Raw genomic sequence first — 12,652 nt, 5'->3', positions numbered from 1 at the left:
TGTCAGATTCACAAAAACAAACATACAGAAAAAAAAAGGAATCACAAAGGCGCACTGTGCCTCATGACAACAGCAGGATGGTGTAGGCAAATCAAATTGGTGAAAACAGATGAAACAGACAGGCTGCTCTCTGCTGATGAACAGAGGTCAGAGCTCTGCGGCCATCGCTGGAACAATAGAGGCTTTTTCTCGTCTAGTTGGGGTTTTGTGGCAGCAGTAGCATCACCAGCGTGGCCTCTGCATTCCCCGCACACTTTTGCACTCCCTCTCTGTCTGTCTGTCTCTGGGGTGTTTGTTGTGCATGACTGTTGGCCTCATAGTCCCTCCCTGATTAGACTTCTGTTGACTGTGTTGTTTCAGAGCATTTGTCTGCAAACAGATCAGAGCCCTGCTTTGTGGTAAATAATTCTGCAGAGACATGGCTGGAATATATTACGCAACTACAAGATAATGCAATAATCAACTATCTTTTACTAAAAAGCAATATAGATTTATATCATGATGCATTATTATATTAAACTGTTATAGATGCTTAATATATTGAAGTTGTCATTGCAGTGTCATGGTTTGCATATTTGCAATCACTAGGGACTGCTTGGATATAATATTTGGTAGGTTGTTACATTTCAAGGGACGTGCAATAATGCTCTGCATGCAAATAATAAATGTGGCCAGTTGCACTGACTTTCACTGCCCTTGATGCCCAACTTGATATAGATTTCACTCCATAAACTGTGACATTCACATGAAATGGTGGAGAAATTATGAAGATGAAAAAAATAAAACAGAGAACCACATGAATTAATCACAACCAATATTTTGTTACAGCAAGTAACAACTATATCACAATTATTCAATTTCGAATATTGAACAGCCTTAAATTATATCTTTGTTTACTATATATAACATATTATAATAGCTGTATTTAATACAACTTCAAATATAAAAACAACATCAAGCTATTAACAGGTTTTGCTACCCAAGGTACATTCTAATTAAAGATGCACTTATCAGAGTTTTCTGGCTCCTTTCTAATCTCCAAAGCTTTGATACTGGCTTTAGCCAGGTTCAGTTTGCCATTAACAACTATAACATAGGAAACTTTTAAAACAGCATTCAGTATATTTTTTTCTGGCCTTCCTGCCATGAGCAGTCAGTTATTTTAATTAGGGGCCCAGGCGACGTCACACTGTGCGTGTCAGAAAGAGCACTCATTATAAAACAGGAGTCAAATATAGAAGCGACAACATGATCAGACAGTTGACATTAAGACCATTTTATATTAGCGATTAGCGTGGTTAGTGTGGCTAGCATTACCAAAACAACAGTTTGTGTATTCTCCAGAGAACATAGATCATTGCCTTAAAACTACAATTTCCAGAAGGCTGCAACATGTCCAAAGTCAGAAGGATAAAACATAGCAACTTTGCAATACTCTCTTCAGCCTTCCCGTTATCTGCTTTCAGATATTCTTGCTTTTCTGCAACCTGAATAACCAGCACACATCCGTTCAGTTACATTTCAAAGGTTTTTAATTCAATCAAAAGGTTTGTTTCTGACTGGAAGTTAGACAGGCATCTCTCAAATAATAAAGAAACAATGTAAAAAGAGCTTTACTTATGAAAAATTATGAATCTGGTTTTTCATTTACATTTTCTTAAAAAAAACAGCATACCAAATTATGTATACTTCTTAATAATCAAAGAAAACATCTTTATTGGTATTACAGCAATTAAACCCAGCTTGTTGCATGGTTCAGTTGGTATTATGATATTTTATCTTTGGTGATGAGCTCCAAGTCTTTGAGGTTGGAAGGCCTCCAGGGCATAACCCTTATTTTTACCTCCCCACTCAGATTCTTAATCAGATTCAAGTCGGGACTCTGGCTCGGCCGCTCTAAAACATCAACATTACTTCCAATCAGAAGAAAGATGTTGGTAAGCGAACACTTTAAACCTATATCTGCCAGGGGTATGAATAACGTTGGGATTAACTGTAAATATGAGTCTTGTTTCCACAGTAACAGCTTCCACACTGTAGAGGATTGTTATCAGTGTGGCCTGTTAGTGCTTAGTTATGCTGTTATTGCTGATCAAAAAACAGATCGGATTGTTTAGGCCAGGATGTTTGAGGCCAGTAAGAGCCAGTTCGACTTAAAATGCCCCGATTCCAGTCATCCGGCGATTTCTTGGTACATCTTTGTTTCTGTTTTTGAGAATTCTAGCGTTGTTTTAATTTTTCAGATATCATGCAGTTTGAAAGGTAAAAGTACAAATATTTACTTGATAAAAGGCTGCTTTATTTGCATGATATGAGATATTATGCAATAACATATAATATTTTACAACATTCATGATCTCTGTTCCAAAAAAAGCAGTTTTTAGGCTCTGAAGCACATGATTACATGTAAACAGAGTAAATGTTTTATTAGCATCAAAATAAATGCATTGAAGATTTTTACAGTTTAGGGAAGGAGATCTAATTATCTTGCCTAGCTGTTTGTGACTGCTAAAATGTCAACTATGTGACACATTTAACAGGAAATAGTTTCAGACTATTTATTATACAGGTAAAAAAAATTTTTTTTGTGAATTAAATAGATTTTTACAGTAATTTTGGGATCTTAGGAGAAAGAAAAGAAAAAATACAAATACAAACAGTGTGGAAAATTGAATATATTTGAGTCATAAAGGTTTTTGGAAGCCAATACATGCTTTGCAAAAAATATGCTTTCAATCCACTAGGGGGCAGTATGAGTTTCTTCTGAGTGAATGTGAAACTTGAGTAACATAAACACATACTTATGTTTCTTATAACCATATCAAGAGACAGATCTATTGATAGATAAGATAAAATGTCTAAAAACGAATATTGAATGGACTTTGGGGTACTGCTTTTTCTTTTAAACAATCCTAATCCATTAATCATGCTGCTTTGGCATTAATCATCACCTTTATCGTTTTTTTATTTATCTGAATCAGCTTTCTAATGACCAAATATGAGTAATCCATAAAACCCTTCGAAAGAGACAATGCAGGGAAGGAAGGAAGTGTGGAGGTTACACAGAAATGCTTTATAAGTGTGACTGGTGGGTCACCAGGAAGTGGAGGAAACGCACGTGGTCACAGGGGTGATGGAGATAATGCAGGCTAATCAGGACTCAGCCTGAAGAAGTAGATCAAAACTCTATATTCTATATCTGAACCACCCTTCACTGACAGAACAATTGTTTGTTATTATCATTTTTGTTTTTACCTTTTCTCAGTCTCTGGAGTCGATGTCCTACTGCTGAGTCCAAGAGATTCCTAAAGAGATGAGGATCAATGGAATAACATTGTATATTAGGTGCTACACACATTTATAGTTAAAAATCTTCCCTGGATCAGGGGAATTTAAGGGCATCCAGAGGTAATACAACTAGTGTATGCTTCATACTGTGTTGTATGAACCAGCAGCAATCACCAGCTGGTACATGCGCTGTACTTCTAAGCAGCAATAAAATCTCTTAAATCAAATATCTCCCATTCCACCTTATTTTAGCACCTGTAACAATGCAAAAGCCCTGTGTCAAGGACACTTTTCTGCATCACCAGTTGGTCGGATGTTACTTTGTGGCTTCTCACATTGCTTTACTCTGCGATAATCATGACTAAGCACCCTCTCAGCCTCATATCAAGCCTGTCTGCTGACACAGAGAACAGGAAGCAGCCTCCTCCTGGGGTCTGACACGCTGCAAGCCGGACACTCACCTGGATCTGAGAGCGGAGGTGTGGTGATGTGGCCGCTGAGTCAACCTTTCCCTGAAACACAGTGGAAGACGAGGAGTAAATTACAGTTTCATCATAATGAAACGCTTGGCATAATGTTCATCTGGTGGAAATGGCCAGTCAACATTTTCAGGGTGTTACATAAACGGCTGTTTAATTACATCTGAGCCTTGACAGGCACTTTTGAAGCTTTTTGTTTTACATCGACACGTATGGTGAGGAAAAACATCATTTCTTCTTGGTTGACAGAAGAAATAAAAAGTGAAATGGCCAAGTTTTTGTCCTTTCTCCACCTTTAGTGTGACTTATGTATAGTGAAACAATAAAATTAAAACATTTCAGGTGAACAATTTATAGAAACAAAAACCTTGGAATAACCTTGTTTCATAAAAGGTGCACACTCTTAAAGTAATACTTTTGATCCATCTTTCAATCCAATTATTTTCTTTAGTTAACACCAGTCAACAGTTTCAACGGTTCTAGTGAATCTGATTAACGTGCTGAAATCCAACAGGATTTTCTTTTTGGGTTGGTATGTGTTCCTTTCTATCATTTAACTAAAACTATACAGGTCCTTCTCAAAATATTAGCATATTGTGATAAAGTTCATTATTTTCCATAATGTAATGATGAAAATTTAACATTCATATATTTTAGATTCATTGCACACTAACTGAAATATTTCAGGTCTTTTATTGTCTTATTACGGATGATTTTGTCATACAGCTCATGAAAACCCAAAATTCCTATCTCACAAAATTAGCATATCATTAAAAGGGTCTCTAAACGAGCTATGAACTTAATCATCTGAATCAACGAGTTAACTCTAAACACCTGCAAAAGATTCCTGAGGCCTTTAAAACTCCCAGCCTGGTTCATCACTCAAAACCCCAATCATGGGTAAGACTGCCGACCTGACTGCTGTCCAGAAGGCCACTATTGACACCCTCAAGCAAGAGGGTAAGACACAGAAAGAAATTTCTGAACGAATAGGCTGTTCCCAGAGTGCTGTATCAAGGCACCTCAGTGGGAAGTCTGTGGGAAGGAAAAAGTGTGGCAGAAAACGCTGCACAACGAGAAGAGGTGACCGGACCCTGAGATTGTGGAGAAGGGCCGATTCCAGACCTTGGGGGACCTGCGGAAGCAGTGGACTGAGTCTGGAGTAGAAACATCCAGAGCCACCGTGCACAGGCGTGTGCAGGAAATGGGCTACAGGTGCCGCATTCCCCAGGTCAAGACACTTTTGAACCAGAAACAGCGGCAGAAGCGCCTGACCTGGGCTACAGAGAAGCAGCACTGGACTGTTGCTCAGTGGTTCAAAGTACTTTTTTCAGATGAAAGCAAATTCTGCATGTCATTCGGAAATCAAGGTGCCAGAGTCTGGAGGAAGACTGGGGAGAAGGAAATGCCAAAATGCCAGAAGTCCAGTGTCAAGTACCCACAGTCAGTGATGGTCTGGGGTGCCGTGTCAGCTGCTGGTGTTGGTCCACTGTGTTTTATCAAGGGCAGGGTCAATGCAGCTAGCTATCAGGAGATTTTGGAGCACTTCATGCTTCCATCTGCTGAAAAGCTTTATGGAGATGAAGATTTCATTTTTCAGCCCGACCTGGCACCTGCTCACAGTGCCAAAACCACTGGTAAATGGTTTACTGACCATGGTATCACTGTGCTCAATTGGCCTGCCAACTCTCCTGACCTGAACCCCATAGAGAATCTGTGGGATATTGTGAAGAGAACGTTGAGAGACTCAAGACCCAACACTCTGGATGAGCTAAAGGCCGCTATCGAAGCATCCTGGGCCTCCATAAGACCTCAGTAGTGCCACAGGCTGATTGCCTCCATGCCACGCCGCATTGAAGCAGTCATTTCTGCCAAAGGATTCCCGACCAAGTATTGAGTGCATAACTGTACATGATTATTTGAAGGTTGACGTTTTTTGTATTAAAAACACTTGTCTTTTATTGGTCGGATGAAATATGCTAATTTTGTGAGATAGGAATTTTGGGTTTTCATGAGCTGTATGCCAAAATCATCCGTATTAAGACAATAAAAGACCTGAAATATTTCAGTTAGTGTGCAATGAATCTAAAATATATGAATGTTAAATTTTCATCATTACATTATGGAAAATAATTAACTTTATCACAATATGCTAATATTTTGAGAAGGACCTGTAGTTTGAAGATAGGTTACCAAGGAACATGAACTCGCCATATAAAGGTATCTGTCAGGGGAGGTTTACCAGACAAAGCAGTGTTTACAGAGGGCCAGTGAAGACAGTCATCAATAATGGGAAAAAAACTGGGAAAACAGTAAAATTACTTCTTCTAGTTCTGATCTACAACCCCAATTCTAATAAGGTTGGGACATTGTGTCAAACATAAATTAAAACACAATAGAATAATTTGCAAACCCTGTTGAACCTATATGTAATTGAATACACTACAAACACAATTCAGTCAATATAAAAACTGATAAAATTCATTGTTATTTCACAAATATTCACTAACTTTGAATTTGATGCTTGCAACACAATCCAAAAAAGCTAGAAAAGGGGCAACAAAAGACACGGAAATTTTAGGAATGCCCACAAAAACTCCTGTTTGGATCATTCTACAGGTGAACAGGTTAACTGGAAACAGGCGAATGTCATGATTGGGTATAAAAGGAGCATCCCTGAAAGGCTCAGTTGTTCAGCAAGGATGGGTGAGGTTCGCCATTTTATGAACAACTGCTTGAGCAAAAAGTTTAAGTACGTTTGCCTGTAACCTTTGACCCCTCAGGAGGCATTGCATTAAAAACCGACTTAATTCTGTTACAGATGTTACCACGTGGGCTCAGGAACACAGTTAATCGCTACATCTACAGGTTCAAATTAAAACTCTACCATGGAAAGCGAAAGCCATTCATCAACAACACCCAGAAACGCCACCAGCGTCTCTGGGCCTGAGTTCATCTGAGATGGATGCAAAGTGGAAAGGTGTGCTGTGGTCTGATGAGTCCACATTTAAAAATGTTTTTGGAAATCATGGACATTATGTCCTCCGGGCCAAAAAGGACATCTGGATTGTTATCAGTGCAAAGTTCAAAGGATAAGGTGGATGACTCCAAACCTTAAGGTGTCTTCTTAAAAGATAAGGAGAGATTTCAGTTTTGGCATCAAAATCATTCAAAACATGCATCCTAATCAAGAGATAAATGGCTTCATCGGACAAAAACTGGAATGGCCTAGTCAAAGTCCAGAATGGCAGAGTAGCACTTCTGAGTGCCTAGAAGAAGCCCAACAGATTTACTTTCACAAGTGGAGCATTATAGTCTTAGCCATAATGCTCCACTTGTAAAAGTAAATTTTGATATACAGTATATTAAAAAAACATTATTAGAAACTGCTTTGGGATTATTTCGGACACGTGTAATGGACATGGAGATGTAAGCGAAAAGGAAAAAAAAGGAAGAGAGAGAGGTGGGACAAAAAGGAAAAGGGAGAGAAGGAGAAAATAGAGAAGAGAAAGAAGGATGAAGAGAATACAGATTAACACCTCAGAAGAATGCTTCTAAACCTGCAGAAACATATATAACAACAACAATGTTACCAAAAAGTGCACAATACTAATGAATGCAAGATGGATTCAGTGGTAACTGCAGCTCAATATAGAACATCTGTGTATCTGTTAACACCTGAATCCAAACACCTGTGGGTGTTGTATGTGTGAGCGCGCTTGTGTATATAAGGTTTCTCCATAAATTTATGCAATAGCAAATGTGAGGAGCCACAGACCAGCCCACCCGCACACGAGACAGACACGGAGGAGATATGAGCCATAAACATCCAAAGGCCCACCAGAGCACGGGAATACCGGGATGACCACAGCCGGGACAACTCCAACCGCCCCAGAGAAGAGCAGAGGAGATCCCCAGGGGAACCACCCAGCAACCACAGTGCAGAAGCCCCAGGGAGCTGTAGTGATGAGCCCACAGGCCCCACCGGCAGCTGTCTACACTGGAGCAAATCCAACCATGGACCCAAAGACCCGAGACCCCAGGGCACATTACTCCCCAGCAGAGGTCTGGCAGAGCCAGGGGGCCCAGGCCCCGACAAGCAACCACTGGGAGTGAGCCGACACACACCAAAGCACCCAGCCCCAGAGACCAAGAACCACCAATACACCAGGGGGCAGAGACACCAGCCACTGGCAGGGAGTGTTGTGGTGGGGAGGAAATAAGCCCCACATTTGATGGGGGGGCCTGAGCTGACACAGGAGATAGAGCAGCCCAAGACCCAACCTGCCACAAAAACAGGCGCACAGTCAAAATCACAAATTCCCACCCTCTTGCGTACACATAAAAACACTCACATCCACACATCCAATGTAAAGACACACAACAATGGACCCAGGAGATGGTCCCATTCATTCCGGGGTGAAGGCAGGATGACAGCCCGAGCAACAGTCCGGACTAGTGCCGGCACTGCTTGAACTCTAACGAATGGCCATAAACAAAAGAGGGGTCCACCTGGTTCAGACGAGCCGCCCCCAACCAGGACACAGATATCGAACACATGCCCCCAAACCCAAATGCCATGACTCCGCTCCCCACAGGGGCACAACCCCACAGATGAGCTCCACCGCCAAAAAGCCGATGAAGACACATCCATACAGCTCTGCACACAGCCCCACTCCAAGCACCCTTGCCGCATCCCACACTCCACCACACAGTGTGCCGCAATGGCAAGGGCCTCGCGCAACGACACACCAGCCTCCACTCACAAGGGCAACAGAGCAGACACCACCAAGCACCATACTCACAACAGACCCCCTGACCCCACACTGAGACGGGTCAAACTCACCTGGCAAGCAGTCCCCGGCCGGCGGCACACACTGTGAACCGACGGCCCCCACCATGCCCCCACAACCACACCACATTTTTCAAGGGAGAAACACCAACCAGTTCAGTTCCTCTGTCACTGCTCTGCCAGTCCAAATGGCACTGGTCATACATCCAAAAAGAGGACACAAGCCCCCCACCCCACACCTGCAACCTCTCCACGCCACCCTCCAGCCCGCCGCCTGGATCCCCCCCCCACCCGACAAGCCACCCTCCAGCCCCTAACCTTTATTTAGTTATTTAAAATGCACATAATAAATTCTCATTAAAGATGTGGAGAGCTTTAAATTGTTTTATTTTGATTCAATTTCACAGTTTGTTTTCTTCTTTTTTTTTACCAGTAGTATGCACAGTTTTCAGATCCACTGTATGTTAATAGGTGAAAATACTACCCTGGATAGACAAAACCTGTTATTGGGGCTTCTGGTGTCTATAATAAGCTGCACACCTCTGCTTTAGGGTGTATATTTATACTGAGAAAAACATTTAATTAAGTCTTTTATTACGCTGTAATAAAACAAGCTGCAGAAATGGTTGAATATTCCTCACCATCTCCATCTCTTGTACTAATTTGCGTTTCCGTAGCTCCTCAATCCTTTCGCACACGTCGCTGAGGGAGGTGCTGTAGTACTGCGAGTACTCCTGAGCCAGGTCATCAAGGTTCCCCACAGAGCCATCCTGCAAGAGATAGACACAGACGTCACAACAGAAAACCCCCCGAGATACAGAAGGAACGAGATGTCCCCGAACAGCAGGGAAACCCTCTCAGCAGTAGCCACTGTCACAATAAGCTATTGTTTAAAACATTTGCAATGCTAGTGACAACACATACAAGCAGGAAGCAGGAGAGATAAAGCACCAGCAGAGCAAAGGCCCTCGGCGGCATCAAGCTGTGATACTGCCAGCGTGTCATCTTCCTGCTCAGTGATCTCTTCCCTCCTCAAACATGACCCCTGCGGGGGTAGGAGAAGCACCATGTGACGCAGCTTCGATACTTACTCCGCTCTCAAAGTCATCGACACTTGACTTAAGAGGGCACGGGTTAGTCTACCGGAAATCACAAGAACTGGAGGCACTCAGTCAGTTTCGTCCTGGGACACAACACGTACTCATGGATGCAGCTACAGTTCAGCTTCCTTCAATTGTACAACTCAAAGTTTTGCAGGTCTTTACGACATGAGAATTTTATAATCTTGTAGTGTTATGAACCAGAAAGTCAGAATTAAACCAGAACGATTCTTATCAGTTTTTGTTAATATCAGTGTTCATTTTGACAACCCAAAACTATAACTTAATCAAATCTAATGTTGTGTATTTACAACATCACATGTTTTAAAAGTCCCATCCATAAAATATCCATCTTACTGCTTGATACAGATTTCCAGTTTTCTATTTGGAGTCTTGCTGCTTCCAATTTCTGTCAATTCTGATTTTCTTTCTATCCAATTGGGTTTTATCGGACTCCAAAAATCAACAAGGATCCATCCCAATTAAGGTATTTTTAAAAGATCAGAATTAAGATTAAAATGAACTGCTGACAACGTTTTTTGATGTATTGTCGGAAATTTTATGTTGGTCGCACCCCCAACAAAATGCATCTTGAAATAATGTAATACTGGACAGGTTTATATTGTCGATTAAACAAATCTAGGTTTTTATACTTTTCACCTGCTGTCTGCTATGCTGTCCTTAGATATCTGTCAGTGTGGGAAAAAGCTGTGCAGAGGGCAGCTGAAACACTAGCCAATAAATTGTATGATGTTCAAAGAAAAGAAGCTAAAGTTATAAAGCAGGAGAACCCCTGTAGGACTGTTTTGTTTTTACTAAAATAAGTTATAAGCCGCATTAGTCATATTAAAAAAGCAAACTGCTCCTCATAAAAACATTTTCAGCAATAGTGAGACGTGAGTTAACTGAAGAATGCAGCTGTATGTGTGAAGTCAGATGTATTTTTAGAAAGAAAAGGTTGTTCTGCAGAAACTCCTTTGGGAACAAATTATTTGTTGCTGTCAAGTAAAACATCAACCAGATACCTGAAAGAGTGGGAGTTTTCCATTTTGATGCATTTAATAAACAAGAGGGAAAACAATCAGATTTTAGTCCTTGGTCCACTGATCCCCCAGTCCTCCAGCTCACCTAAAGTCCTCCTCACTACTCTTAACATTTGTTCACTTTAGGAGCTCTCTCAAGGTCTAAGGTGCTTCTTAATAATGTTTGTCTTACCCAGGTAAAATTCTAAGAAAAATCGATGATCTTTCTTAGAATGATGTCACTAGGAGTTACTTTTAGTCCTAGGATTCTTTGTGAATAATCCTGGTTATCCGAATTGTTGTTAGTGTTTTAATGTCCATCAGACAAAATTAAGCATTCGAATGAGTCCTGGTTCCTACATTTTTATTCCTGTTCTTTACCTGTCTTTGCCTATATCAATTTCCCAGTAGCCAGAAACCTCTTAGCTGGGAAGTTCTCCATCATGTTTAATACTTGGTTGATAACTTTGTGTGTCCTTCAGCATTCAGAGGTTTCATGCTTAAAATGGCTGTCCCCAACTGAGTGGAATAACAGTGACGGTCACATTTATTGGTGCCACTGATAAATGTTTAAAAAATGAAAATGAAATTCTATTTTTATTGCAGCAACATAATATGACATAGAAAAAAATCCTGCCTTTAATTTGGGTGCATTTATTTACTGAGGAAAAATATTTTCAATAAAATCGCCAGTGGCACAATTATTGGTGTTCCTGCTGTCAATTTATTCAACTCCCTTCTGCCAGTTGGAGCGTGGAAGAAGGTTTATTTTGTCTCTGGTGAATCATTTCAGTGTTGACTTGGCCGTTTGTTTGATGATTGACAGAAGCAAACAAAGAAGGCAAGATCAAGGAAGGAAGGTAGGACACAAGGAAATGAAGGCACAAAAAAGAACAACAAGGAAGGAAAGAAGGAAGGAGAAAAATAAAGGAATGTTGGAAGAAACAGGAAGGACAAAATTAAGGAAGGAAAGAAGGCAGAAAGAATGAAGAACAAATAATTACAAACTGGCCCAAAGAAGGAAATTACTAGAATGGGGGGGCTTAAGAAAGAAAGAAAGAAAGACAGAAGAAAAAAGAATGGAAGTACACCAGGAAGGAAGGGTGGAAGAAAGGACACAAGGAAGCAAGGTAGTAAGTAAGTAGCAAGAAAGGAAGGAAGGTCTGGAAGTACAAATATTTTTCTATACTTCATTTTCTTTTTAATACTCATTAACACATGGAGTTCCTTGTTTTCATGCATTTAATAAACAGGACAAAAATCTGTTTTTTTTAGTATTTGACCTGATGATCACTAATCACAGTTGATCGAGTTGAAACATTCAAATTCCTTCTCTAGAAACTACAGGTCCTTCTCAAAATATTAGCATATTGTGATAAAGTTCATTATTTTCCATAATGTAATGATGAAAATTTAACATTCATATATTTTAGATTCATTGCACACTAACTGAAATATTTCAGGTCTTTTATTGTCTTAATACGGATGATTTTGGCATGAAAACCCAAAATTCCTATCTCACAAAATTAGCATATTTCATCCGACCAATAAAAGAAAAGTGTTTTTAATACAAAAAACATCAACCTTCAAATAATCATGTACAGTTATGCACTCAATACTTGGTCGGGAATCCTTTTGCAGAAATGACTGCTTCAATGCGGCGTGGCATGGAGGCAATCAGCCTGTGGCACTGCTGAGGTCTTATGGAGGCCCAGGAGACTTCGATAGCGGCCTTTAGCTCATCCAGAGTGTTGGGTCTTGAGTCTCTCAACGTTCTCTTCACAATATCCCACAGATTCTCTATGGGGTTCAGGTCAGGAGAGTTGGCAGGCCAATCGAGCACAGTGATACCATGGTCAGTAAACCATTTACCAGTGGTTTTGGCACTGTGAGCAGGTGTCAGGTCGTGCTGAAAAATGAAATCTTCATCTCCATAAAGCTTTTCAGCAGATGGAAGCATGAAGTGCTCCA

General features: G+C 40.6%; 1 protein-coding gene across 2 annotated transcripts in view; it reads right to left on the bottom strand.

Moving 5' to 3' along the window:
- LOC124855333 (SAM and SH3 domain-containing protein 1-like) overlaps positions 1 to 12,652 on the bottom strand; it is an 89,397-nt gene that overhangs the window by 17,953 nt on the left and 58,792 nt on the right. The window contains exons 1-4 of one of the 2 annotated variants that reach the window (XM_047345101.1): positions 9,484 to 9,556; positions 9,201 to 9,329; positions 3,750 to 3,800; positions 3,256 to 3,305 (exon numbers count right to left, since the gene is read on the bottom strand). In XM_047345101.1, the coding sequence (XP_047201057.1) occupies positions 3,256 to 3,305; positions 3,750 to 3,800; positions 9,201 to 9,329; positions 9,484 to 9,537 (284 nt within the window). In that variant the 5' untranslated portion in view covers positions 9,538 to 9,556. Of the gene's footprint in view, positions 1 to 3,255; positions 3,306 to 3,749; positions 3,801 to 9,200; positions 9,330 to 9,483; positions 9,557 to 12,652 lie in introns of those variants that run through there. The other variant, XM_047345100.1, reaches the window with a different exon arrangement.

Source organism: Girardinichthys multiradiatus, chromosome 19, assembly GCF_021462225.1.
Source record: "Girardinichthys multiradiatus isolate DD_20200921_A chromosome 19, DD_fGirMul_XY1, whole genome shotgun sequence".
Classification (NCBI taxonomy): domain Eukaryota; kingdom Metazoa; phylum Chordata; class Actinopteri; order Cyprinodontiformes; family Goodeidae; genus Girardinichthys; species Girardinichthys multiradiatus.
The sequence above is the reverse complement of the archived record's forward strand: the minus strand, read 5'-3'. Positions and strand labels throughout refer to the sequence as shown.